We start from the raw sequence: 27,100 nt of genomic DNA, 5'->3' as shown, positions 1-27,100 counted from the left end.
CCTTTTTAGTATAAAACAAAATGGATATTTTTAATGAATTTCTGGGTTGCTCACTCACTCCTATTGACATATTAGCTCCACATTCATTTACACTGACATTTGTACAAAGAACTTTCTTTAAATGAAACAGTATTTTATAAATATATATATATATATATATATATATATTAAAAAGAAAGTATATATCCAGAAACTTGATTTGGCTGGAGGAGGATATTTTTTCATTCAGTAGTTGTCAAGTAAATGTAATTGTTTTTATCTCTCCTCCCTTCTGATTTCATTTAAACAGCAAGGAAAATTCTGTGAAAACCCATCAAATGCTAGTGTTATGAATTTGTAAACCTTTCTTTGGTTCTTAATAGTTATATTACGCCACAGTGTGGTGTATCACTGTTTTAGATTAGATGAACAACTGTCTCTCAGAAAATTTTAACATAAACCACATTTTGGCGTATTATATTATAGTTATTCGTAGTTAAAGTTTGCTGACCGACAGTGATTTATCTAATCGAAAACAGTGAACATCTTGCCAGTCATCATGGGGTGAAACTGTGTATTTCAAAATAATTTCCCTCTTTTATGTTTAGTATCCAGAAGTTGTTATAAACTTAAATGACTGAAATAAAAGAAACAAACAAGGTGAACTTTTTTAGAGTGGGATTCTTTTACAAATTACAATGCAATGGTATACTAATTACAAAAGTGTTGTATTTTCTTTGCAGTCAGTCAGTTTCCTTATCTAAAGCATCAATTATTGATACATGGGAACAAAAAATAGCTTTATGATGGTGGACCAGGAGCATTTCCTCTGAGGAGGCAAGGAAGGCAGTGCCTCCCCGAACCAATTGGATGAGAAATATTACAAAAATAAAACAATGAAAATATTAAAAAATGTAACATTAAAAGGTGTATAAATCACTCATCTTTCTTAAATAACACTGTGCGACACCAGTGGTTATAGTTACAGCAAGAGGCTACATCTGTCTTGCCTCCCCTGAGCCCATTGAGTTTTAACAGACCCCCTAAAGCGGTTTGGTGGGGGATAATTGAGAATGAAGGGGAAAAAAACATGAGAGGAGGCAATGATTGGATATGATTAGTTTGTGCGATAAATAAAATGGGAAGTTAATGGGAACTTATTAAAAAGTAAGAAAGCAGTGTTATGGAATTGGCTGAGATGTTTAATGTCACGTCAAATCAAACTTGAAATGGATTTTTTTTTTTTGTGAGCAATCAGTTTGGTGAAATTAAAGATACATCTTTGTGTCTGTGACCAGTGTTTACCGAGCTTGATGACTGATGATCCAAAAACAATTTCTAAGCGAGCTCTTAAAGCATTATAGTCCTTCACGTCTATTGCGATCTCAAAATTCCAGCCAGTTGATAATACCTAGAATATCAAAATCGACTGCTGGCGGTAGATCCTTTTCCTATTTAGCACCCAAACTCTGGAACAGTCTTCCTAACATTGTTCAGGAAGCAGACACACTCTGTCAGTTTAAAGGGATACTCCACCGTTTTTTCATATTAAACTATGTTATTCCCTTAACTAAGACGAGTTGATACATACCTCTCTCGTCTCAGTGCGTACACTCAATCGCTCTGGTGCGGCGCAGTAAAAAGTCGCTCCTGAAAAATCCTCTCGCTCTCACTTCTGTCATTAGAATCAACGTGACTTTTTACTGCGCCGAGTCGAAGTGCTCCCAACTTCAAGTGCTATTCCGCCATACATTATAGTTATTCTTTTTACCCGTTTAGAAAAGCGCCACGTTTTATTTTGTGTCACCATACTTGGTCGTGTAACTACTCGTGTAACTGTATTTAAATAGGGAAAATGTGGAGGTGTTTGGTCGCTTCTAACTTCATCTCTGTTTGGTCCCTAATGAATGAACTGGGCTAAACTAAGTGCTATCAAAGTGTCGCCGCGCGCCAGAGCGATTGAGTGCACGCACTGAGACGAGAGAGGTATGTATCAACTCGTCTTAGTTAAGGGACTAACATAGTTTAATATGAAAAAACGGTGGAGTATCCCTTTAAATCTAGACTAAAAACACATCTCTTTAACCTGGCATACACATAGCACATTATCAATTTCTATAATTCAAATCATGTACTGGAAACACTTCCAATAACACCCGATGTACCCGTTACATCATAAGAAGAATGGCATCTACGCTAATGTTAGTCTCTCCGTTTATCCCGTGGTTTACTGTAGTCAGCCGAATCCGAGCCGTATCCAGATCAGATGGTGGACCTGCGCTTAGACATGACCACAACACATCGACATGACAAAGTAACGACAAAACGTTTTTCCTCTGTATAGATGAAAAACGTAACAAAATGATTCCTGTTCACATGCATCAACTAAGAAAACTATTATGCATGCGAGACAAGTAATTGGCAATGTCACTTTGTAAAGAAAGACAATTAACGCGCCTGCGCACATACACATTCAAACGTGCATGCCTATAGACTAAACACATAACACGCATGTGTCTGCGTTTTCACAGATTCAAGTTTTTGAAGTTTACACAGATGATAACGGTATCGCTTTCAAAACCCGTTTTCAAAAACGCCGTTGTCGTGTAAATGAACTGCCAGAACGCATTTAAAAGTTTTCCGTTTTCAGTTGAAAACGGTGTCGTGTAAGCGGCCTTTAATTTAACAACTAATGAGTTTTACAACGGAAATTAATCAGCTTAATTAAAGCTTACTTAAGCTAGACAATGACTTTCTTCAAGAGCTGCTGTACAGCCAAAACAATATTTGTTGCATTTATTTCATATAATCACTGTAAAGCTGCTTTGAAACAATCTGTATTGTAAAAGGCGCTATATAAATGAAGGTAATTTAACTTGACACATACATTGTTTAAACTGTTACAGCCCTTAGTTATTATTTTGGAATAAATATAAAAATGCTTAACAACACTAACTTGATGAGATTTATACTTGGTTTTAATGAATAGAACATTACATAGTTAATGTAAAAATTCAAAATAGAATGGTATTTGGTTTCTCTTTTTTTGTGTAGTGTTTAACCAGGAGAATGTGACAGCATTAAGTGTAACTGGGACATGAATTTACATTTTGAATTATAAAAATAAAAAAAACTGAGGATTTTGCCTCCTCATTTCAGAACACCACTGTGTTTGACCACTAGAGGGAGAACTGAGTCACATGGACTGTAGGGCTGCACAGACATCTATACCAATTAGATGGACATACAGTTTAACAAGGTTTTGCAGATTTGTAGCCACTCTGCTTTTGTGTAGTAATGCATGATGATTCGATCACAACATGATTAAGTGGATGTAAACTTCTGTCTCCATTTGTAATTTTCCTGTTAGTATCACCCTCCCTCCTTCCATCCCGCTCTTTCTGATTCCAACAATGTGCTTGTTATCCAGGACAGATTGGTTAATGACTAAGCTTTGAGCTTAGGAGTGGTTATTAGGACCTAAATAGGTGGCAAACTGAGTGTTGATATTTGGCAACAGCTAAGCTCTCAATAGGATCAGTGAGCAGATGACAGTGAATCCCATTGCCACTGGGATAATGATCTTTGTTCCAGCCAACAACAGGACCAAGGGGCAAAAGTCAAGCCAAGCTCTTTACAAAAACTACTTAAGTTGTGTTTTTTCTAGAAAGAACCAAAGAAAAGGGTCAACAGTGGTTCTGAATGATCAAAGCTTGGACTGAAATTAAAGAGTCAAAGAATTGTGATTTGAAAGCAGGTCCTTTCTTATGAAAAGATGCTTTTGTTTTGAACATTGATGGACAATAATAGACAGATAACAACGTTTAATGGCTGGCTGTGTCATAAACATGTATCCAAAACATACAGTTATATATATAGGCCTGTAACTCTGAAATATACATGCCTTAAGTTAGCCATTAAAGTCAAGAGTCTGGATTAACTTCGTTTATTTGTGTCTTTGGAAGGAGGGAACGAGACGCGTCAAAGCTTTATTTCCAGGTAATTCTCCCTTTATGTGCATATCAGATGACCCGCATGATGTAAAGAATATCCTTTTCCTTAATGAGCTTTAAAAATGAATCACTGCTCGAGTTTGTTTTGAAACATGAGCGCCTATTGGCAAATACTACATCCCTTAATTGAGTTGGATACTCTGGCCACAGTAGAATTTGACGTAAACCTTTACATGCTGCCACTGAGCTCATGATCCACATGCAGTCTGAGCCCTAATGCAACCTACATTTGTGCACATACTGTAAATGCTATACTGGAATGAATTGAGAAACCTCAGCTCCTAATGACGCACACACGTCTGTCAGAGGAGGATTCCCCTTCTGCAATGGTGAAGCCAAGACTACATTCCAGCAAGGGTTGTAAGAAATGCTTTGGGAAACTGCACTGACTCACTCTTTTAAAAACGGATCCGTCATTCAAACGAAATTAAGTGAAATCACATGAGCGGGAGTGCTGCTGTTGCTCTTAATATCAGCACCACAGCTATACAAGGTTGCAGAAGTAACTTACAATATTACCAATAACTTTGACTTTTTACTTCCACCAACAAAAATAGTTCAGAAAAGTAAAATGAACCATCACACATCTTCAAGCAACATAGCAAAGGCTGAGTCTAAAATCGCATACTTTCTGAGGAGGTACTTCTTTTGAGTGAGTACTGAGTACTTAATTAGTGATTTAAAAAAGTACGCTCTACATAGAGTGCAACAGGGCCTGTCCACTTTTCTAGAGGCCTTGGTTCCTCTGTATCTTCCACACTAATTTTTTTCTCATTGGGATAAAAAAATAAAAATCTTAAATTGTTCAAATTGTTAAGCCATGAACCAAACTGACCAGCGACAAGATGAATCACATCATTACAAACTTTGAATTGAAGTATTTGAAAACTGGGCAAAAAGACGGAAACAAGACTGTGAACTGCTTTAATGAGGCGAAGAACTATTTGAAGCATTACGAATTACGTGTGAAATGTCTGTATGGAAGCTAAATTGAAACTTAATCGGCAAGTATAGAATAATTGGTTTGAAAACTCCTGCTCTTTTTCATAATAAAGTACTGCATTAGACATTCATGAAGGGGTGTATGATCTTACATGATGACAACAGTAGGTTTAACCATGATATTTGGACCTGGCATTTCACATCAGATAATATCATTGCATCCTGCTGTCAATGAAGGTGTAAGGTGCCAGACACAGTGGATTAATCCTGTACGTTAGCAAGCATTGCCAAAAAAGCTTACCTTTAAATACTGAGAATCCAATTAAGAGCATCATTAAGGACAGCACCATTCCCTAGACATTACTATGAATGTGGGTGGATTTCTGCAGTGATCTGAGCTCCTTAAAGAGATAATAGTTTCCCAGTTTAAGTGTCTTGCTACATGTTCATGGGCAAATAAGCTCGGAGTTTCTGGGAAAGTAGTTGACCCCCCACTGAAAAGTTCACTTGCAATAGTCAGTTATCCGCTTTAATTTCCCCAAGCTACTTACTGACATTGCTTACTGGCATAAGCATGCTGAACGCACCCAGACATATGGGATGGGATGGAATGGGGTGGGGTGCTGTGTGTGTGTTATGGTGTGCACCTAGTGACGAATACATGTGTGTGCTTGTCTGACTGAATTCCATGAAGTTAAACTACAGTTCAGAAAATGTAGAAAAAAAATTGTCTGCATGAGATATTCATTTTTCACAATGGACAATGTTGAACATCGCCCAACAGTTTTGGTGCCTGATTATTTCCTAAATTTACCTGATTTTGTTTTTAATGAACATTTACTATGGTTCCTCTTCATTTTGAAATTTCATTTGGCCTGCTGGAAATATCACAATATCGAATGTTATAATTTATAGAGTAATCGTCCAGCACCCAGTTGAGATTGTGAGCAGATTTGGCAATACTAATTTCACACACACCCAGTTATATATATCTGGGACTGGGCACATTACTTACACATTGTAATTGGTTACTGATTACAATTACATGACAAAAATTTTAGGTAGTAACGTAATCCCTTACATTTACATATTTAAGGTAATATAATCTGACTACTTTTGGATTACGTTTAACCTAACTTGATTATTGCATTGATTTGAGTAGAATAATCTTGTACCATATTGATATAAAAACACAAAGAAAAAGAAAATATATTCCATTCTTTGTTATAAACAATATGAAGTGCATTAAATATTGCGGTAACACTTTACAATAAGGTTCATTAGTTAACTACATTAATTAACATTAACTAATAATGAACTGCACTTATACAGCATTTGTTCATCTTTGTTAATGTTCATTTCCACATTTACTAATACTTTATTAAAATCTTGTTAATATTAGTTAATGCACTGTGAACTAACATGAACAAACAATGAACAGCTTTATTTCTATTAACTAACATTAACAAAGATTAATAAATACTGTAACAAATGTATTACTCATTGTTAGTTCATGTTAGTTAATACATTAACTAATGTTTAATAAATGAACCTTATTGTAAAGTGTTACCAATATTGCATTATGTCAGGGTTTTCCAGACTGGGGTTGGTGAGGTTAATAAAAAGCTATTAATAATTAAATCATAAAAAATAAAATGAAAACAGTAAAAATGAAACACTACTAAAGATTAAAAATAAATAAATATATATTATTTGCCTGCATGCCATGTGACCATTAACCGACATCAGAGAACCATGGACTTGGATTATTTCTTTTTTTTATTATTGACCTAATTTACTACCGTAATTAAAATCTCAGGGGGTACTTCAAGTAAATATATTAGGTCAAAGAAATTTAAGCTGACAAAAAAGTTGGGGAATCCCTGCATTACATTTAAATATGAAATGACTGAATTTGTACATTTGAATGTGTTTGAAAGACAAAAGCCTTCCAAAAACATTAATGCATGGTTAAATAACTCACTGAAACCGAGTGATAATTCTAATAATAATTAATGTGTTAATCAGGAGCTGATTATATATGCAAAGTTTAGAAAACACTTGTTAAAAGTGAAATGATTTCTGTAAATCCAATGATCACTTGCTGTGTTTTGCTCAGTTTTCAGTGATAGTCACATGACCAGTGGCTGGTCTGTGTGTGCAATTCCACAAACCTGGAAGACCTTCTGAACGTATACAAGCAGTAGGCATTTTTAGAAAGGAAAATTTAAAAGATATAGTAGTAGGGAGAATCAATGAATTATGAATATTTGACTGCCATTGCGAGAAAAACATCTAATCATGCAATCAATAAAAAAGTAGTAGTCTGAATAAAAACAAGAAACAAAATTGAGAACCACTATTATTGCATCATCTTATAATATTAAACCATATCAAGCAATGCCAAATTCTCCTTAGAGTTTCTGTCTTCACTAATAATCCTGGCAAATATGTCCAAGTAATGTTGAATTGGTAGTGAGAAAGAAGGGTCACTCAATGGCTGCGTTCCAGTCCACTTTTAGACACGCACTTGCAAACTTCCCTAAGCACTTACCCTTGGGGGAATCCCTGCCGCCATTTTGAAGTGCGTTCCACTTCATGAAGTGGACAAGGGAAGTTTACAGTATCTCACAAAAGTGAGTACATCCCTCACATTTCAGCAAACATTTTAGTACATCTTCTCAAGGAACAATACTAGAAATGAAACTTGGATATATTTTAGAGTAGTCAATGTGCTGCTTGTATAGCAGTATATTTTCACTGTCCTCTGAAAATAACTCAACGTACAGCCATTATTGTCAAAATAGCTGGCAACAAAAGTGAGTACACCCTAAGTGAACATGTCAAAACTGTCTCCGAAGTGCCAATATTTTGTGTGAGCACCATTGTTATCCAGCACTGCCTTAATCCTCCTGGGCATGGAGTTCACCAGAGCTGCACAGGTTGTTGCTGGGATCCTCTTCCACTCCTCCATAAGGACATCACGGAGCTGATGGATGTTAGACACATGGTGCTTCTCCACCTTCCACTTGAGGATCATCATAGGTGCTCAATAGGGTTCAGGTCTGGAGAAATACTTGGCCACTCCATCACCTTCAGCCTCCTCAGCAAGGCAGTTGTCATCTTGGCGGTGTGTTTGGGGTCGTTATCATGCCGTTCAGCCCAGTTTCTGAAGGGAGGGCATCATGTTCTGCTTCAGAATGTCGCAGTACATATTGCAGTACATACAGCTCCCCAGTACCAGGAGCATCTCATGCAGCTCAAGACCATGATGCTACCACCACCATGCTCGACTGTAGGCAAGACACAATGTTCTTGGTACTCTCACCAGGGCGTCGCCACACATGCTGGACACCATCTGAGCCAAACAAGTTTATCTTAGTCTCACTCTCATCAGGCCACAGGACATGGTTCCAGTAATTCATGCTCTTGGAGAGGTTGCTTTCAGCAAACTGTTAGCAGGCCATCTTGTGAGTCGGCTTCAGAAGAGGCTTGCTTCTGGAACGACGGCCACGCAAACCGACTTGTTGCAGTGTGCAGTGTATGGTCTGAGCACTGACAAGCTGACCCTCTGCTTCTGCAACCTCTAAAGCAATGCTGGCATGATCATGTGTCTGTTTTTTGAAGCCAGCTTCTGCACCTGACGCACAGCGCGAGGACTCAACTTCTTTGATTGACCCTCGCGAGGCCTGTTACGAGTGAAACCCGTCTTGGACAACCTCTGTACGACACTGGCCTGTACTGTAACTCAGTTTCAGGGTGTTACCAATCTTCTTATAGCCTAGGTCAACTTTGTGGAGAGCAACAATTCTAATTCTCAAATCCTTAGAGAGTTGTTTGCCATGAGGTGCCATGTTGAACATCCAGTGGTCAGTGTGAGAGAATTGTACTCAAAGCACAAATTTGAACTGCTCTAATACAAGATACAACAATTTGTATGGTCCTGTCAAGCAGACAAAAACATGAACATGATGAATAGGACATGTGATTTTCCATGGTTAAACGATGTACAGCTTTTATCACTTAGGGTGTACTCACTTTTGTTGCCAGCTATTTTGACAATAATGACTGTATGTTGAGTTATTTTCAGAGGAAAGTAAATCTATACTGCTATACAAGCAGCACATTGACTACTCTAAAATATATCCAAGTTTCATTTCTATAGTATTGTCCCTTGAGAAGATATACTAAAATGTTTGCTGAAATGTGAGGGGTGTACTCACTTTTGTGAGATAATGTTTATGGACAGACAACTCGCTACCTCGATTTTGACCGAGGGAGCAAGTCTACTTCATATGTACACTTCAGGCAGCTCCATATACCATAATGCAACAGGATTGTGACGTCAACGCATATTGCGTTTAATTTACCCCACCACAAACAACTCTATGACACATATATATATTTTAAATTTAAACAACTCAAACACACCTATAGAATGCTGCATTAAACAATTTTTGTAAGGGAAAAAAATACTAATAATAAATCAACCCCATAGTGGATTCTAAGTGATCAAGGGCTTAGCACGTTTAAAGGTTCCGCCAGTAGTGGGCACTCACGCAACGTAAGCAATGACGCACATCCGAGTGAACGAGACGGAGGGAAGTTAGCGAGTGAAGGCCATGACAATTTTGGACTGGAACGCAGCCAATGTTACCGAAGCAAACAATCAATTTCAACAATGGTGGACATTTTTTTCATTCACAGGCATACAGAGAGAAAACAAATGGAACTGAAACGTGTTACAGGAACTTTTTTTATTGCAATAGCTCTATTGAAAGCAAAAAAAGATAAATACAAACACTAAGCAATGCTCAAATGATTTGCCTGCTTTCACTCTCTTTTTCCCACCAGAGGAAAAAGGAAAGTCTATCAACTGCAGAAAAAAAAAGAAAAAAGAAAAAAAATCAAAGCATCAGTATGTACACACATGGACACAACCATAAAAAGTTTTTCCTTTTTTGAATTTTCTCAGACTCCATCGGACCTCCACACCTGAACTTTGCCATCTGTCAAGCTTAGACTTCAAAAACAATAGCGAACAGAAGACAAGTGTACCAAAACATACTAATGAAGTTCGACAAATACACGAAAACTGACGAGGGGATGCACAAACTTCCCATCTCTTTGACTTTGAAATGATACCAAATGAAAGGATTGCCTTTCATAAAACATTCCAAAAGAAAAGATCTGAGCTATTAAAACAAAAACAAACAATTTGGGGTAAAACGTATTAATGCTGTACCACTGCACATCTGTACTAATCAATGAAAATCATGGCAAAAAGCAGTCAGCTTGATCACATACATTAGCAAAAGGCTGATATCAAATACATTTATGTGGCTGATTTAAAGCTTTTATGTTCAAAAATAATTTGTTTCAGTGTAACTCTTAGAGATCATTCTCACAATTACAAATGTTATGCTAACATTAGCAAGAAAAAGACTAAGCTGTACCCTTTTTTTATGCCAATGTCCCATTTACAACGTCGAGGCAATTTTGGGTTTTAGATATAGTTTTGGACATTGAGCAAAACCTTGTTTTCACAGAACCACAGCTGAGCTTTAATGGCCAATCTGTGCTAGTTAAGACTTGCTTTGGTAAATCCACGAGGAATGAATCCTTTTACCAGACGACAAAATTCACTTTCGTACCATTGACAGAATAACAATGAAGACCGTACCGTACAGTTTTTTCTTTTCTTTTTTTGTCACGACAAGTTTCACATTTGATTTTGTCTTTTAAAACAATGTGTAGCAACAGGGAAATGTAAAAACAAAAAGGAAGGCTGTACCTAAAAATTGAACCAGATGGAGTAGTGTGCATATCACTCCTTTGAAAAAATATTAGAGAACAATGCAGAAATCAGTTCGATGAACTGTACCCACTTCTTCACTTCCTGAAAGAACAGCCTGATCAAAACAGGACATACCGCAATACTGAGAGAACAGTATCATGGAACAAAGAGCAGCTGATTGGTAATACTAAAATATTGAATATAATTAATTATAAATAAAAAATTAATGAAATGTTGAGGCTGTTTTAATGTTGTCTATTGAAGGAGATCCTACGATCTTGCCAACAGCATGCATAAAGTTTTATACAGACAAAATAGGGCTTTCGCTCCTTCGTATTGTGCTGTTTGTTCACTAAGTTGAAGAAGAGCTCCCCTTACAGTTCATTTACTGTGGGTACCAAAACATAACTCGAGAACTAATTTATATTTATTGGGATGATATAAATCACTAACTGTGCTCATCTGAGTGCCATTTTAGCAACTGCAGCAGATTTCATCAGGGGAGTCCCAGAATAGACCCTTCCTCTTGTCCTCCCTCTCTACAGCACACTTGGCAAAGAGGAGACGATGCTGGTCAAAAATAAGTACGGGAACAGATACGAAAAGGCTAAGTTCGGGCTGCGCCACATGCCAAAAAGGCACGGTGAAAAACACCTGTGGCCCTGCACTGGGTAAAGCAGACTGAAACGGCATGACTAGCCTGACACTCACAGATACTGAAGAACAGTGTTGATGGTACAAAAGAGGAGGTTTCTACGGTCCAAAACTGAAGATGTGCGTGAAACGTTAAGTGAGGACCTAACGGAGACAGACATTCAAAAAAAAAAAAAAAAAAAAAAAGACACTACTGCTGTACAGTCACATCCCATCTGCAGTCTGTACTGTACCGATATACGTTCTCTCTGTTAAGCAAACGGTAAACATAAACACTAAAATCTGTAATTGCACTGAAATCTTTATGGGAAATAAATACAATTTGTACATACGCGTGATGCTTGTAAACAGCATGCACCTGTCTAAACCAGACTTGTGGATTATGGTGTCTTCGTAAGGTGAACCTCCTTTTTATGCAGCGGATAAAACATTGTGATACAAATCACAAAGCACTGAACTCATACAAGACAGAACGTATGGATGTGCTCTGAGACAGCACACGAACAAATAAAAATAACCATAAGAGTCCATTAAAGCAAAACTCAGGATCCTTTTGCTGTGTCACAGGGTTGTGTGCTAGGGCTCGCACGTTATCTGGCATCTCTGCAGGAGCTTGATGGGACAGGTCCTTAGTCTGTAGTGAGAAAAAGAGAGAAAGGATTAACCCATGTACCAAGTGAAGATGGGATACCATCCCTACCCTTCAATTAATCGTATCACTCAGTGTATTGATGGTTCAGTCACATGCCATATAGTGTTTAAAGGGTTAGTTCACCCAAAAAGTTGTAAGCAGAGCTGTCCGTAACAAAACTCTGTTTTACTTAAATTTACTTGGAAGGACATTTAGGCTACATTCACACACTCAGTGTTTGGGATCGGCCAGTGTGTCATGTTCGTTCATACATCAGCGTATTGTAAGTGAGACCTTTTTTCTTTTACATGACTATCTTTACATTCATCCTCTACCCAGTTTTACCATGTCCTACCCGTCCCATCTAAGGATAACACCACGTGCCCTTCACCTGTCATTGCCATCTCTCTATCCCTTTACAGCTCTGGTGAGCAGTGGGGTTGTACGGTGGCCTGCTTTGACCCTGGTGCACACAAACAGTGCCTTTGATAAAGGGCTTTGTCTGACCCAACAATGGTGGTGGGGGCACAATGCCACCGCTTTCAGAGCTCTCCGCACAGCGGCGTCTGGAGCGGCAGGAATGCCACCGGTTCATTGTTCAAGGGCAGGTCCGATGGGGTACCAAAGGTCCCAGAGTTCCTCCCGACCACATTGACAGCCACAACCTGAATTTACCAGAAGAGAAGCCACTAAAAACCCCATCTACTGGAGTCAGCATCGTCTTCTGTTTATTAGAAATATGAGTCTTCAAGTTTTGTTTAGGACAGACAGAAGTTGCCATCACTCCTGCCCACACACAAAGCAGACCACGATCAAGGTAACCAGTTTTAGAAGTTTAAGAATGTCCAGTTTTGGTCGGCCAGATGTTACATATCAACCAACTTGATATAATCCAATATCTGATCCAGCCCAAGGCTCAACAAAAACATTGCCCTGTCAACATTTTCACTGGCCCCACCCACCACAAAGGAATGCTAAAATGTTTAAATACCAATGCATTTTAATATCTGCTAAAATATATGCACACTACAGTTTAAAAATCTGGGGTCAGTAAGAGGTTTAATGTTTTTGAAAGAGGTCTCTAATGCTCCCTAAAGCTGCATTTACTTGACCAAAAATACTGTAAAAACAGTAGTATTGGCAAGTATTATTACTATTTAAAATAACCTTTATATTTTATTGCTTTAGAACGTAATTCCTGTGCTGGCAAAGCTGAATTTTCAGCATCATTACTCCAGTCTTCAGTGTCACATGGTCCTTTAGAAATTATTCTAATATGCTGATTTGGTGCTCAAGAAAAAAAAAAATCTTATTATCATCAATGTTAAACCAGTTGTGCTGCTTCCTATTTTTGTGGGAACATCTTTAAATTCAAAAGAACAGCATTTATTAGAATTAGACAAATTTTATAACATTATAAATGTCTTTACTCTCTTTTGATGAATTCAATGCATCCTTGCTGAATTAAAGTGTTTTTATGTTTAGCTTTTTATAATTATTGGAATTATTGGAATGTCATTCATGTTGGACTTGGCCTCATAACATAGAACAAAAATTTAAGCATTTTGAAAAAACATTCTGACTGATAAGGTGCCCTAGATGGGTTCACACATAACCCAACACAACCACAATCACCTGCAGAAATCCTTTTATTTTAGTACTGTATATCCGTTTTACTTTATCATTGCTGTTTTTTACTTTATACCTTTCTAGTGCAGGATCACTGCTCCACCTGTGGATGTGACATTTTGTATTATGTAGAGAGAGAAGAAAGGTGAGAAGGATGAGGAGAAAGAGAGGCAAATAAATACAACAGTAAAAGATACTAAGACGACTAAGGGACTCCTTATCTATGCCTGTTTAAATCCAGTCCGAATCAGTCTTAAGTGCATGGCATAAAAATCAATGTAGAAGATCAATGAATGTAACAATTTCAGTGGCATCGCATCATTGCCCCAAAGGGGCAAGTGACAGATCGGTCAACTAGCCCCGGGCCAGTGGGCCATCCTTATTGTTGAGTCCTGCATGCCCTAAAGAGAGAATGACAGCTTTCAGCTTCCAATAGTTTTCAGTTTTTCCTGCCTTGGAGCAAACCACAATGCAGTTTGCCAGGGAATATGGCACTAACCAGTGTTGCCAGATTGGGCGGGTAAAATTTGGTTTGGGCAAGTGGACAAAATTTGGCCTGTTTTGGGGTCAGTTCAGCAGTTTTCAAACATCTAAATTTTATAGTCTAATTGGTTAATAAACAAAACTCAAGTCTGCATGTACTCCATAAAATCAGTCACCGTGACGTTACTAATCACACAGGCCAACCGAAGAGTCGGCTGGCGTTGACGTCGCAGACGAGAATACTCTCTAGCCAATCAGCGATCAGCAGGCAGTTAAAAGTTAAAAAGCAACACAAAGTTAAGCGCATTCTTGTTGTTGGTAGTTTTTTGTTGTTGGATTATCGTACAGTATGCATCAATGAATGACACATTTTAGCTTGTGGTGTGTGCATTAACGTGTGAAATGACTGCTTATTCCGATCACCTGTATTGGGCACTTTTCGCGCTTAAATTGACTTCTTACTGTTGAATGTTTTTTTCCGAGGGTTCATCGGTTAATTTCTTGATTGCCATTTGACAGTTTCCACCTAGACATTTTAATATTTGCTAATTCTCTTTAATGTATTTGCCTTGTTTTGATCCGTTTTCCTGGGAATTTTATTTATTTTTATTTTATCACCATTATTTTGTTTTAAGGAAATAAAAATGGTGATTAACCTTGATTGACAGCAATCCAATTCTATCAAATTATTTTGGCAGTTAAAGTTTTGGGTGGGTTTTGGTGAGCTTTTGAGCTGGAAATCATTGGCCCAATCTGGGAACACACCCAATCTGGCACTAACAACTTGAAAAATGAAACCAAAAGTATACAAGGGAGTGAGGAAAGTAAAAGTCAAATAGGTTTTTGAAGCTGGGAACTAGTTGCATCTTCCACAGATCATTTGCTTTCAAATCTACCCATCATTGTCACTCTATACCCCACTGCCAAAATGACAAAGATGCTCTTTTCCATACAATAAAAAGAAATATCACTGGCTGTCACTGGTGCCTCCTCAACAAAACAAAAATGATCTAAGACAGAAAAGGAAGCCAACAAGTAGTTACCCCTACTCCTGCAAACAAACCGAAATGCCATTTTTAATCTGAGCCTGTCATTGATGTGTTATATATTAACCACCTTATCAAAGAATCAAATAGATCCCATTCAGTCGTCCTCTGTCCTAAAAAGTGAACTGCAGCACAAGACCATCTGCGTCACTGCATGAACACCAAACTCCATGTGCGTCACCACACACAAATCACAAGCATATCATAGTGTGATGCCACAGCAGGCCACCGCTATAAGTGGAACAATGACCAAACCACTGCTGCCTCCCTTTAATTCCTGGCCTATTTTAGGAGTTGCCAGCCTACGACAGTGGGATTGCCCATGACCCCGCAGAAGTCTCTTCTTTCACTAGATGATGAACTTACGAACTTACTCATACAGACGTCATTGGTCCAGAAGAACTGTGTTGGCATGGAGAGCTGATTTGTGTCATTAAGATCACCTTTGGTGTAGCAAGGTGCTCGGTTTCATCATGAAGAAAGAAGAATCCAAAAAGACGACAATTTGCTTATCAAGAAAGCAACAGGGATGCTATATAAGCTCACAGCAAATGTTGTATGCTGACTTGTTTCACAACTTGTCATTTTGCTTGCAGAGCAATTCACTACTCTATATGGCGGCTTCTGGAAGAAACGGATTCGCAAATGTAGTGTTGCACTCAAGAATGATTCATATGAATTTAAACAGGCATCTAAATTAAGAGTCCCCACCACAATGACTGTGTTGTCGTCTCAGTATCTTTTAATGTTGAATTTATTTGTCTCTCTTTCTTGCCATTCTTCTCACCTTTCTTCTCTCTACAGATTAAAAAAAAGTTCACTACCACAGGTGGAGCAGCTCATCATCACTAAGTGATCCAGCACAAGAAAGGTAGAAAGGTATACAGGTAAAATAACAGGAATAATAATACAATACAATAAAATTGTATTTATATAGCACATTTAAAAACAACTGGTGTTGACCATAGTGCTTTACAAAAGCCAAGGAAACTAACAATAAGATGGAAAACACATAAAACAGTAAAGCAAAATAAAGTACAATAAAATGGAAAACCTATGAACTAAGGTAAAATATAAAAAAATAATAATAATGATACTCAAGATATATTGAAAGCAATTGAAAAAAAAAAAAGATTTCAAACTGGATTTAAAAGCTGACAAAGTTTTGGCGGATCTGATGAAAGCTGGTAGACTATTCCATAACTTCACCCCTATTTTGAAGAGAAGTTCTAGGAACACATAGTAGATCAGAGTCCCCTGATCTGAGTGATCTTGACTGTGAGGGCAGATGTAATAGTTCAGATAGGTATTGTGGAGCCTGGTTCTGCAAAGACTTAAAAACAAATAACAAAACTTTAAAATCAATTCTGTATTTAACCGGTAGCCAATGAAGCGAGATCAAAACCGGTGTGATGTGTTCACTTTTACACTTCCCTTTGAGAAGCCGTGCTGCGGCATTTTGAGCTAATCGCAAGCGTGTGATACACATCTGAGGGGCACCAATATATAAATAGTTACAATAATCTAATCGGGATGTTACAAAAGCATGCATAGCAGTCTCAAAGTTCTTAGCAGACAAAAAGGGTTTAACCCTGGCTAAAAGACAAAGATGATAAAAATAGGACTTAACCACAGCACTTATCTGTTTATCATGTTTAAGGTTGTCATTAAACAAAACCCCCAGATTCCGAACACAGGTGGTATTGTATGGTAACAGCGTTTGGTGATCAAAATCATGAGTACTGCGATCATTTGAACCAAACAAGATAATTTAGGTCCTGCTCTCATTAAGACTCAAGAAATTACCAGCGAGCCAGAGTTTTAGTTCATCCAAACAGTCCAATATCAGCTTTAAAGCAAGCTTATCATCACGCTACAAAAGGCAAGTAAATGTGTCATCAGCATACAAATGAAAAGATACCCCAATGTCTAGATAAAATAGAACCCAAAGGGGGCATATAAAGATTAAACAAAACCGGGCCAAGAATAGAGCCCTGAGGAACGCCAGAGCCCAACTGCATTTCAGACGAAGACTGTTGCCCGATGCAGACAGAATAACTCCTATTAGTTAAATATGAACGGAACCACCGTGAATGTAGCACCGTGCCCCAAAAGCCCGCTCATGGTTCTAGACGTGATATGAGAACGTTGTGATCGACCAGGTAAAATGCAGAGCTAAGGTCTAGCAAGACCAAAGCCCCAGATTGCCCGGTATCGGTAGTGAGCATTACATCATTCATGACTCTTAAGAGGGCTGATTCTGTGCTATGAAATTACAAATTAATAACATATAGGCTGTAGTACTAAAATAAAAGGATTTCTGCATGAAATTGTGGCTGTTAGGAATGGGAAAAAAAAATTGATTTACACATGAATAACGATTCTATCTTTAACCGATTCGCATCGTTTCATAAATTTCAAATATCAAATATCAAGTGTTACACTTTAACTTTGCAGTACTAAAAGTTGACACGTTAGACACGAGTGTTATTCACAATAAGCTGCGAAAAAGGACTCCACTGACGGACACACAGCCGAAGCATGAGCGCAGATGCCGCCTCTCAGATGTATGCGGTCCCGAATTCAGTTCTCTTTCTCAGCTTATTGCGCTTGATTGCAGTCAGCTTAATAATATTGGGTAGACTAAAACTGGAAGACAAACAAAATAGATTTCAAGGTTCACATTAGGGCTGCACGATTTTGAAGAAAAATGCGATAACTCAAATAATGCGATATTCAATATGCGATACGATAATGCTTAAAGTGTGTAAAATTAACTTAAACATCTTTAAAATATTTAAAATGATATAACCTACATAAGCATTTCACATTCTTTTTGTGACAAGAAACATCCCTACAACTTCTGAAAGTGAACAGCAGTGTTTTACTGTAGCATAAAAAGTGATATTTTAACATCAGTGTAAACCACGGGGTTCAGGGTTTCAAGTGATCCTACATTAGGTTTATTTAACAACAGAAACTGAATAATCAAATGTAAAAATAAAACGCTGCTTATTTTTCACTGTATGAATTTATGTATATATATGTGTGTGTGTGTGTGTGTGTGTGTGTGTGTGTGTGTGTGTGTGTGTGTGTGTGTGTGTGTGTGTGTGTGTGTGTGTGTGTAAACATAAATATATGAGTGATTTTCTCTTTGTCTTTTGTTCATGACCCCATTTATTGCAAGCCGTTGCGATATCCATATTGCAATATATACATTTGCGATATTTCGATAATTTCAATATATTGTGTAGCCCTAGTTCACATCAAAACAAACAGTAAATCTATGAGAAGCTGACACTGATAAGGTGAGGATGGAAAAAAAACAACTTCTTATTAGTCAGTCAATAGTTTTTCAATAAAGTCCAAAATGAATGAAATCCCAATAATTAGAAGGGGGAAAAAAGGCTTTGGGGATAAATACAATGAACACTTATTGAGCAAGGATGCATTAGATTAATCAAAAGTGACAGTAAAGATTCACAATGTTTCAAAAGATTTTTATTTCAAATAAATGCAGTTCCTTTGAACGCTTTATTCAAAGAATCCTGAAAAAAATTATCCTAGTTTCCACAAAAATATTACGCAGCACAACTGTTTTCAACATTGATAATTAAAAGATATGTTTCTTGAGTAGCAAATCAGCATATTAGGATGATTTCTGAAGACTGGAGTAATGATGTTGAAAATTCAACTTATTTTGGATTAATAATATTTCACAATACTACATTTTTAATCAAATAAATGCAGCCTTGGTGAACATAAGGCTTCTTTTAAAAACAAATTTACCAACCTAAAACTTTTAAGCATATTGTCGATTATAAACAACTTTATGTGTCAAAAGATCAACTAATAGTGATCGTGAGCTTTGCATGCAGATTATTTTATTACAATGGTTGTTTGAAAGGAGGAACCAAGTCAGGGCAAACAATAAATAAATCCACCAAAAAGCTTGTGTCCAGGTGGTTAAATATGGAAGTTAACCCAGCATCGCAAATTTTGGGGAACTTCAAAAAGAGAGCAACATTTCATATTTATGGCTGAAATATGTATCAATAATACAATGTTTCCTTTGCAATAAAATACAATGAAGTTTATTCTAAGAATTCAACATTTGTGTGTCTAAAACTGAAAAACCAAAAATGCTGAAAAATACAGCAAAATAACACTTTTTAAACTGTATTGTAAGCAAGACCGTTATCTCATTTACATAACTCTTCACATTCATCCTCTACCCAGTTTTGCCATGTCCTACCCGTCCCATCTAAGGATAACACCACGTGGCCTTCACCTGTCATTGCCATCTCTCTATCCCTTTACAGCTCTGGTGAGCAGTGGGGTTGTACGGTGGCCTGCTTTGACCCTGGTGCACACAAACAGTGCCTTTGATAAAGGGCTTTGTCTGACCCAACAATGGGGCATGAGGGCAATGTGGGCATGAGTGCGCACAGCGGCGTCTGGAGCGGCAGGAATGCCACTGGTTCATTGTTCAAGGGCAGGTCCGATGGGGTACCAAAGGTCACAGAGTTCCTCCTGACCTTGGTGCAGTCATTACCCCACAGCGACAACCACAACCTGACCACCACCCCTACCTGCACACAAGATTAAGGTGGCCATTTTTGGTAGGCCAAATGTTATATATTAACCACCTCCCTGGATTAGATCTGTGCCATCCATCTTCTCAAACAAACAGTCCTAAAAAGTGAATGGCATCTGCATGGGCACCAAACTCCATACCAATCAGACATTACAAGCATGCCATTAGGGCTGTGCGATAAAACGGTAACGATAATTATTGCGTTATAATTTTCCTAGATAAAACGATAACAAGAGTTCAGTAAATGTTCAATATAATGTTTATTAGCCAAAAGTGGAACGAAACAGCGCTACTCGTTTTAACCGCGCCACACGGACCATTTATCCCATTGGCTCAAAGTTCAAACAGCAGCGCAGTGCGAGCTTACTATACTAGCAGATACCATAGAAAACAGTTACATTTTACCATGGTAGTGCTATATGCGTGGTTTTAACTGTGGTTATGATCTAAATGTATGCTACTATGGAAGACCAATGGTTTATTTTAATAAAGCTCAAACAGTCAGAATATTTCAATTTTGCCATATAAAAATTAGGTTGTTACAATTTACAGATGTTACATCTGTAGGCTACATCCTAACTCAAACTACTACTACTCCTGTCAACTCAAGCTACCGCAAATTTCTAAGAGACAAAACATTATTATTGCAGCCTGCCAAAGTCACAACACAAACCAGTTTCATGACTTTTATCACCTGTTAGCAGAAGCAGAAACTAAGAAATTCATTTAAGATATTTATTTTGGATAAATACTGGAAAAGTGGAATACAATAGCCTGGATGCCAGCCGAACTTAGCCCCGCCCACAACATTTGAGGTCGGGAAGTTCGGTCTGGACTTGAACCAGAGCTGTTTGGACCAATCAAATTGTCAGGGCGGGCTTTATACGATGATGGACAGATGATCAACAGTAACGTAATCATCCACGTCACCAAAGAGCGCTTGGGTTAAATTCGTTTACAACAAAGATGACTGCCGCTGGAGAATTGAGATGTGTAGACGCGATGGCGGAATCATAGAAGATATCGACGAGAGCGCATTAATTTAAAAAGAGGAACCGCGATCAAGGCATTTGTCGATCGGAAAGATGAATGGAGAACATATGTCACTTCCTCCGTTGCTCTGAATGGTTAGAGGTCTATCCAATTGAGTGCAGAGGCATTTTCTTTCCTGGTTGCTGGTTCGGTTGAAACACACCCCTTAATCACAGCCCAATGGAGCAGTATCAGACTCACATTCTGACTAGAATCTGAGTATGACAACGTCAGGCTTTGAATACAGCAAAAATTACTGGAAAAGTGTAAAGAACTCAAAAGCGTGAAGTGTTGTCATGTTCTGAAAATAAAAAGTGGTTTAAAATTACAATTAACTGCCTGGTTTCAACAACTTCCACTTAGAATAATCACAAATCTGCCTTTAAACCTGAAAGAATTAAAGATTTGACATTTAAGGTCCTTGCACACCGAGTCCGATTTTTTGTATGTGTTTTTTTCATATTCATCTTCATTCGGTGGCTCTGAATTGTCAAAACACCTCTGAAAATGCTTGCTACAGATGTGAAAAACACAGAAAAATCTATCCCGATTCAAATTTTTTTATGACGGACGAAAATTTGAGGCAATATGTAAACGTGATTGTCAAGTTACATTTATTTTTTAACGAGCAAAAATTTCGGCTCAGTGTGCAAGGACCTTTATGGTGATGATCATTGATATCGACTGATATGAAAACTTTTATCATGATTATTTTTTTGCCCATATCGTCCAGCAATTACATGTCTCAATTAGGGGAAACAATGATCAAAGTTGCTGCTCCAGCCTATTTACAGTGCTGTTCTGCCAGCCAATGACAGTGAGATTTGTCCCCTGACCATATGGGAGCCTCATCTTTCACTAGTAGATGAACTTATGAAGGGTGGATGTCAATCGTCCAGTAGGACTGCACTGGCACAGAGAGCCGAATCATGTGATTAAGACACTGAAGCGCCTCACCTTAACAGGAATGACCCACTAACACCAATCACAGCCAACCTGAACGTGGCAAACACACACACACACAAATCGCCTTCTGTGGAAAGTTCTCTATACGAAAACAGCTAAACTGCTGCAGGGCGCTCCGTTTCACTATGGCGACTGGCCACATAATTCATGATACGAGAGGACAATGGGTGGGATTAAACTTGTCTAAGCCACCTATGCCAGGAAACAGTCTTAAAATAAGAGACAAGCAGGTAAATGAACCAAACTGTAAGCTGCAAAAGGTGGATGTATCTTTGCAATAAGTAAATCTTTATGTAATGTGCTAACTGTGTTGTCCATTAATGTACACTATTATTAAAAGTTTTGGGGTGGGTATTTTTTAATGTTTTTGAAAGAAATCAATGCACCCCCAGGGCTGCGTTTATTTGATCAAAAAACAAACAAACAGTAGAAACAGTGACATAACAGTAATATTGTGAAATATTACTATAATTACAACTCTTTTCTATTTGAAAATATGCAATTATGGCTACGCTGAATTTTAAGCATCATTACTCCAGTCTTCAGTGTCACATGACCCTTCAGAAAAGTCATTCTGATATGCTGATTTGCTGCTCAAGAAACATTTCTTATTAAATTAAAAACAAAAACTGTAATAATTTTTTTCATGATTGTTTGATGAATAGAAAGTTCAAAAGAACAGAATTTATTTAAAATAGAAGGCTTTTGTATCAATATTACCTTTACTGTCAATTTTGATCAATTTAATGCATCCTTGCTGAAAAAAAGTATTACATTTCATTAAAAAAAAAAGTATTCTTTCAAATTAATCACTCGTAAATTACACACAAAAAAGTCATTTTTCCAGTTACTATTAGCATGAACATTAATATATCATTATTTCCCATTATGATTTTTTTTTTTTTTTTGGCCAAACATGCATTCCTAATAGGTTACCAAATAAGTTACAAGTTCAACTTGTATTTTGCTACACTGATGCTGGACTGAGGCATGTTACACACACACACACACTGACTGAAGCTGAATCTATGTGAAGTGAGTGAGAGAGACAGATAAATAAATAGATAAATAGAGAGAGAGAGAGAGAGAGAGAGAGAGAGAGAGAGAGAGAGAGAGAGAGAGAGAGAGAGAGAGAGAGAGAGAGAGACACAGAGACAGGACAGATAATAAAGTTTGCCGCACAGGGGTTTATGATGTGGTTGCTAGGCAGGCTCTGATTCGCCTTTGATGTAACCAGAACACTCCGGATATTAAAATACAATAAACACTGGTCGAGTAAGTCATAAATACAATAATTAAGCAGGAAGAATCGGTGTGAGCATGTGTGTGTTTGTGCATAAGACTCTCAAGCCAAGCACACCATGTTCTGGACTAAAACATTCCTGTCATCTCTCAACCCTAATTTGGGTCCATAGGTTTTTAAAAAGCTCATGTGATAGCTAATAATGTAGTACTCAACAGAACACCTCAACATGTGCCAAACGCCATCACACACTGCAATCCACCGCTGCCTTATGCGCTCTAATTTACCCTCAACACATTGGCGAAATGTTTAAAAGGTTGATATACAAGGCTTAGGTTTGTTTATGCATGTCTATAGTTAAAGAAAACCAACATGGATCTACTAATGTTTGTGCACACAAACATGGGGTGAAGGTCTCTTTAGGGAGGGGAAACTTGTTTGCTTGTGTATAGGGTCAAAGTTTCAGTCGGTCTTAACGTAGATCAGTAACTCAGTATACCAGTAAACTAATGGGGCTTGAACTCTAAAGGCTGATACGGACTCATCCACAATCACTGACAAACAATATTGGTCCACAGCAATACGTCACCTCAAAATCAGCCCCTAAAAACTGCATCTGATCATGGTGAACCCAAAACAGCCTAATTATACAGGACTACTTTAAGACTGATCAGTCTCATTCAACAGCTGATTTTTTAAATATGCTGTATTTCATATCCCTAGTATGAATAATTCATCTATCAAAAGAAAAAGAGCGTACACTTCTGTTCAATAGTTTCGGGTTGGTAAGATTCATGAAAGAAGTGTCACCAAGGCTTCATTTATTTGATCAAAAATGCAGTCAAACAAAAATAGAGAAATATTATTACAATTTAAAATAACTTTTACATTTGAATATAGGCTAGTTAAGTAATTTATTCCTGTGATGCAAAGCTGAATTTTCAGCATCATTACTCCAGTCTTCAGTGTCACATGATCCTTCAGAAATCATTCTAATACGCTGATTTGCTGCTCAAGAAACATTTCTTCTTATTATCAATGTAATGTTGAAAACAGCAATGCTGCTTAAAATGTTTGTGGAAACCAGGATTCCTTTTAATAATTTAACTTTAAATTATTAAAAGGTTAAGTACTAATATTAAATAAATAAATAAATAAATAAAAATCTTACTGACCCAAAACTTTTAAATGCTAAGTTAAGTCATTTGCGGAATACAGAAAAAAAGAATTAAATAATTTTTCTGGTTAAAATCCCATTCTGACAAGGGAGCTTCTCTTATGTTTATGCCATAGCAGATTGCATACAAAGTGTCAAAGACTTGAAAAAAAAAAAAAAAAAAAATCTCTCCAATTAGGTCTGTGTATAGTTCTCATTCGCTTTGTAAAGCATGAAAGGGATATGCGTGTGTGAACAGAATTTAACACAGGAAAAGGATCCTGTTACCTGCGGTCCTCATTTCCTGCAATAAGAGCAATACTGTTCAGCACATGCCATGGTCATAAATAAGGTGGGCTCTCAAAATAACGCTGTAAATATAGGCATATGTGATGTACAGAAGGACATGATGCCTCTTGAGCAGGACTTTAGCCCAGCACAGCTCATTTCTCAACAGAAGACTGAGATCTCCCAACACAAATGCACTTTATTATATACATGAAACTTTTAGACTCTTTTTGCATCCAAAAGTTGCTCTCAGTAATTTTGCCAATATTAAAAATGTGTACAAAAAAGAAATATATAGTAATTTCAAATAAAACTATGGTTACTTCAATGAGATAAAGACTATAGCCATGACATTGTGGAGCAATAAAAGCAGTTTTAAACTATATGGAGTGTGTCACTTCATGGGGTCCATATGCACATAATTATCTAAATAAGGGAATTCCCAGGTAACACCACTAGTATCCACATTTTCACTCACAGGACAAACTAATCATGCCACCCGCTAATAGCACATTTCAACAACGACACCTGAAACTGTGCCTAATAAAGAAAATACTGTACCTGTAATTAAGTCCTATTAGAGAGTGAATCAAGTATGCTTTTCAAAATGGAGTATAAAATTCTACTGCTAAATCATATCCAAATACATTCAAATATGATCAATTCAGCTCACTAAAAAAAAAAAAAATAATAGAATGGATTCCTAGTGAACAGTATAATAGTTACAGTGTTGAACTATCACTTATTACCAGCCATACATGCACATTGAGATCGATCAGACTTTACTGTAGCTCCAGCAGCAATGTAGCCAATAAAAGCCATTTTCATAAAGGTTCACAAACAGACACTAACTAAAAAATTACTATGGTATTTCCATGTTTTTAGACACAGAATCATGCAGGCATATGATCAGCTAAAGACAAAAAAGAAGGAAACCCTTATCTATGTTGACAACAGGTTTATAAACGATTCTCTTTACGAATTTGGGAAGATGGTTGTCACATGCTGCATTTCCAAATGCAAATTATCATTACTCAAACACAGCACTTGCAGAGTAAAATTGACTGTAAATCGAAACTGAAAATTAACATTGCGCTTTGGCTTTTCTCTGAAATATGCAGCATGTCAGATTTTTTATATATATATATATATATATATATATATATATATATATATATATATATATATATATATATATATATATATATATACATATATATATATATATACATATATACATATATATATATATATATATATATATATATATATATATATATATATATATAGTCGTGCCCAGAATTAATCATACCCCTGGCAAATATGATAAAAAATGGCTGTAAAAAATAAATTTGCATTGTTTATCCTTTTGATCTTTCGTTCAAAAAAATTGGCAAAAATCTAACCTTTCATTGAAGTAAAAGAATTGAAAATGGGGGTAAATCACATTATAAAATAAATGTTTTTCTCCAAAACACGTTGGCCACAATTATTCATACCCCTAGAATTGTTTATGAATAAAATATCTCTGAAGTATATTCCCATTAATATTTACCTTTTTTAGCACACCAGGGGGACTAGGAAAATGAAATTGTCCAGCTATGACTTCTTGTTTCACAGGAGTTTAAATATGAGGAAGCACAAAGGCCAAATTCCCTAAATCATCCATCACAATGAATAAAACCAAAGAATATAGTTCTGATGTGCAGCAAAAGATTGTTGAGCTTCACAAAATAGAAAGTGGATGTAAGAAAATAGCTAAAGAATTGAAAATCCCCATTTTGACCATCAGGGCAATAATTAAGAAGTTATAATCAACTAAAGATGTTACGTTTCTGCCTGGAAGAGGACGTGTGTCTAATATTGTCTTAATGGACGATGAGGATGAAAGTTTGAGTGGCCAAAGACTCTTCAAGAATCACAGATGGAGAATTGCAGAGATTAGTTAAGTCTGGGGGTCAGAAAGCCTATTTAAAAAAAAAAACAAATAATAATAAAATAAAAAAAAATAAAAAAAATAAAAAAATCAAACAACCCCTACATCACCACATGTTGTTTGGGAGGGTTTCAAGAAAAATGCTCCTCGCTCATTCAAGAACAAACTCCAGCATATTCAGTTGTCAGACACGACTGGAACTTCAAACGGCACAGGGTTGTGGTCAGATGAAACTAAAAAAAGAGCTTTTTGGCAGCAAACACGCTAGATGGGTTTGGTGCACACAAGGATAAAAAGTACCCCATGTGTACAATTTAATATACCATTGGATCTTATATGTTGTGGGCCTATTTTTCTGCTGGAGGTCCTGGACTTCTTATTCAGATACATGGCATCGTGGATTCTATCAAATATCAACAGATAAAAAATCAAAACCTGACGCCTTCTGCTAGAAATCTTATAATGGGCCGTGGTTGGATCTTCCATCAGGACAACGATCCAAAACAAACATCAGAATCAACACAAAAATGTGTTAGGGAGCACAAAATGAAGCTTCTGCCATGACCGTCCCAGTTCCCTGACCTGAACCATATAGAAAATGAGTGGGGTGAACTGAAGAGAAGAAGCACCAACATGAACTTGAGAATCTGAAGGATCTGGAGAGATTCTGTATGGAGGAATGGTCTCTGATCGCTTGTCAGGTGTTCT

The 27,100-nt window shown here is 37.1% G+C and overlaps 1 protein-coding gene across 1 annotated transcript in view; it reads right to left on the bottom strand.

Moving 5' to 3' along the window:
• Window positions 1-9,670: 9,670 nt before the first annotated feature.
• Window positions 9,671-27,100, bottom strand: part of irs4b (insulin receptor substrate 4b) — a 29,081-nt gene continuing 11,651 nt past the window's right edge. Inside the window, exon 2 of the mRNA XM_084109517.1 lies at window positions 9,671-12,019. Within this exon, the coding sequence (XP_083965643.1) occupies window positions 12,015-12,019 (5 nt within the window). The 3' untranslated portion in view covers window positions 9,671-12,014. The remainder of the gene's footprint in view (window positions 12,020-27,100) is intronic.

The sequence above is a fragment of the Abramis brama genome (genome assembly GCF_963993115.1).
Source record: "Abramis brama genome assembly, chromosome: 3".
In the NCBI taxonomy this organism is placed as follows: domain Eukaryota; kingdom Metazoa; phylum Chordata; class Actinopteri; order Cypriniformes; family Leuciscidae; genus Abramis; species Abramis brama.
Note: the sequence above shows the minus strand (reverse complement) of the source record. Positions and strands in the feature narration are given on the sequence as shown.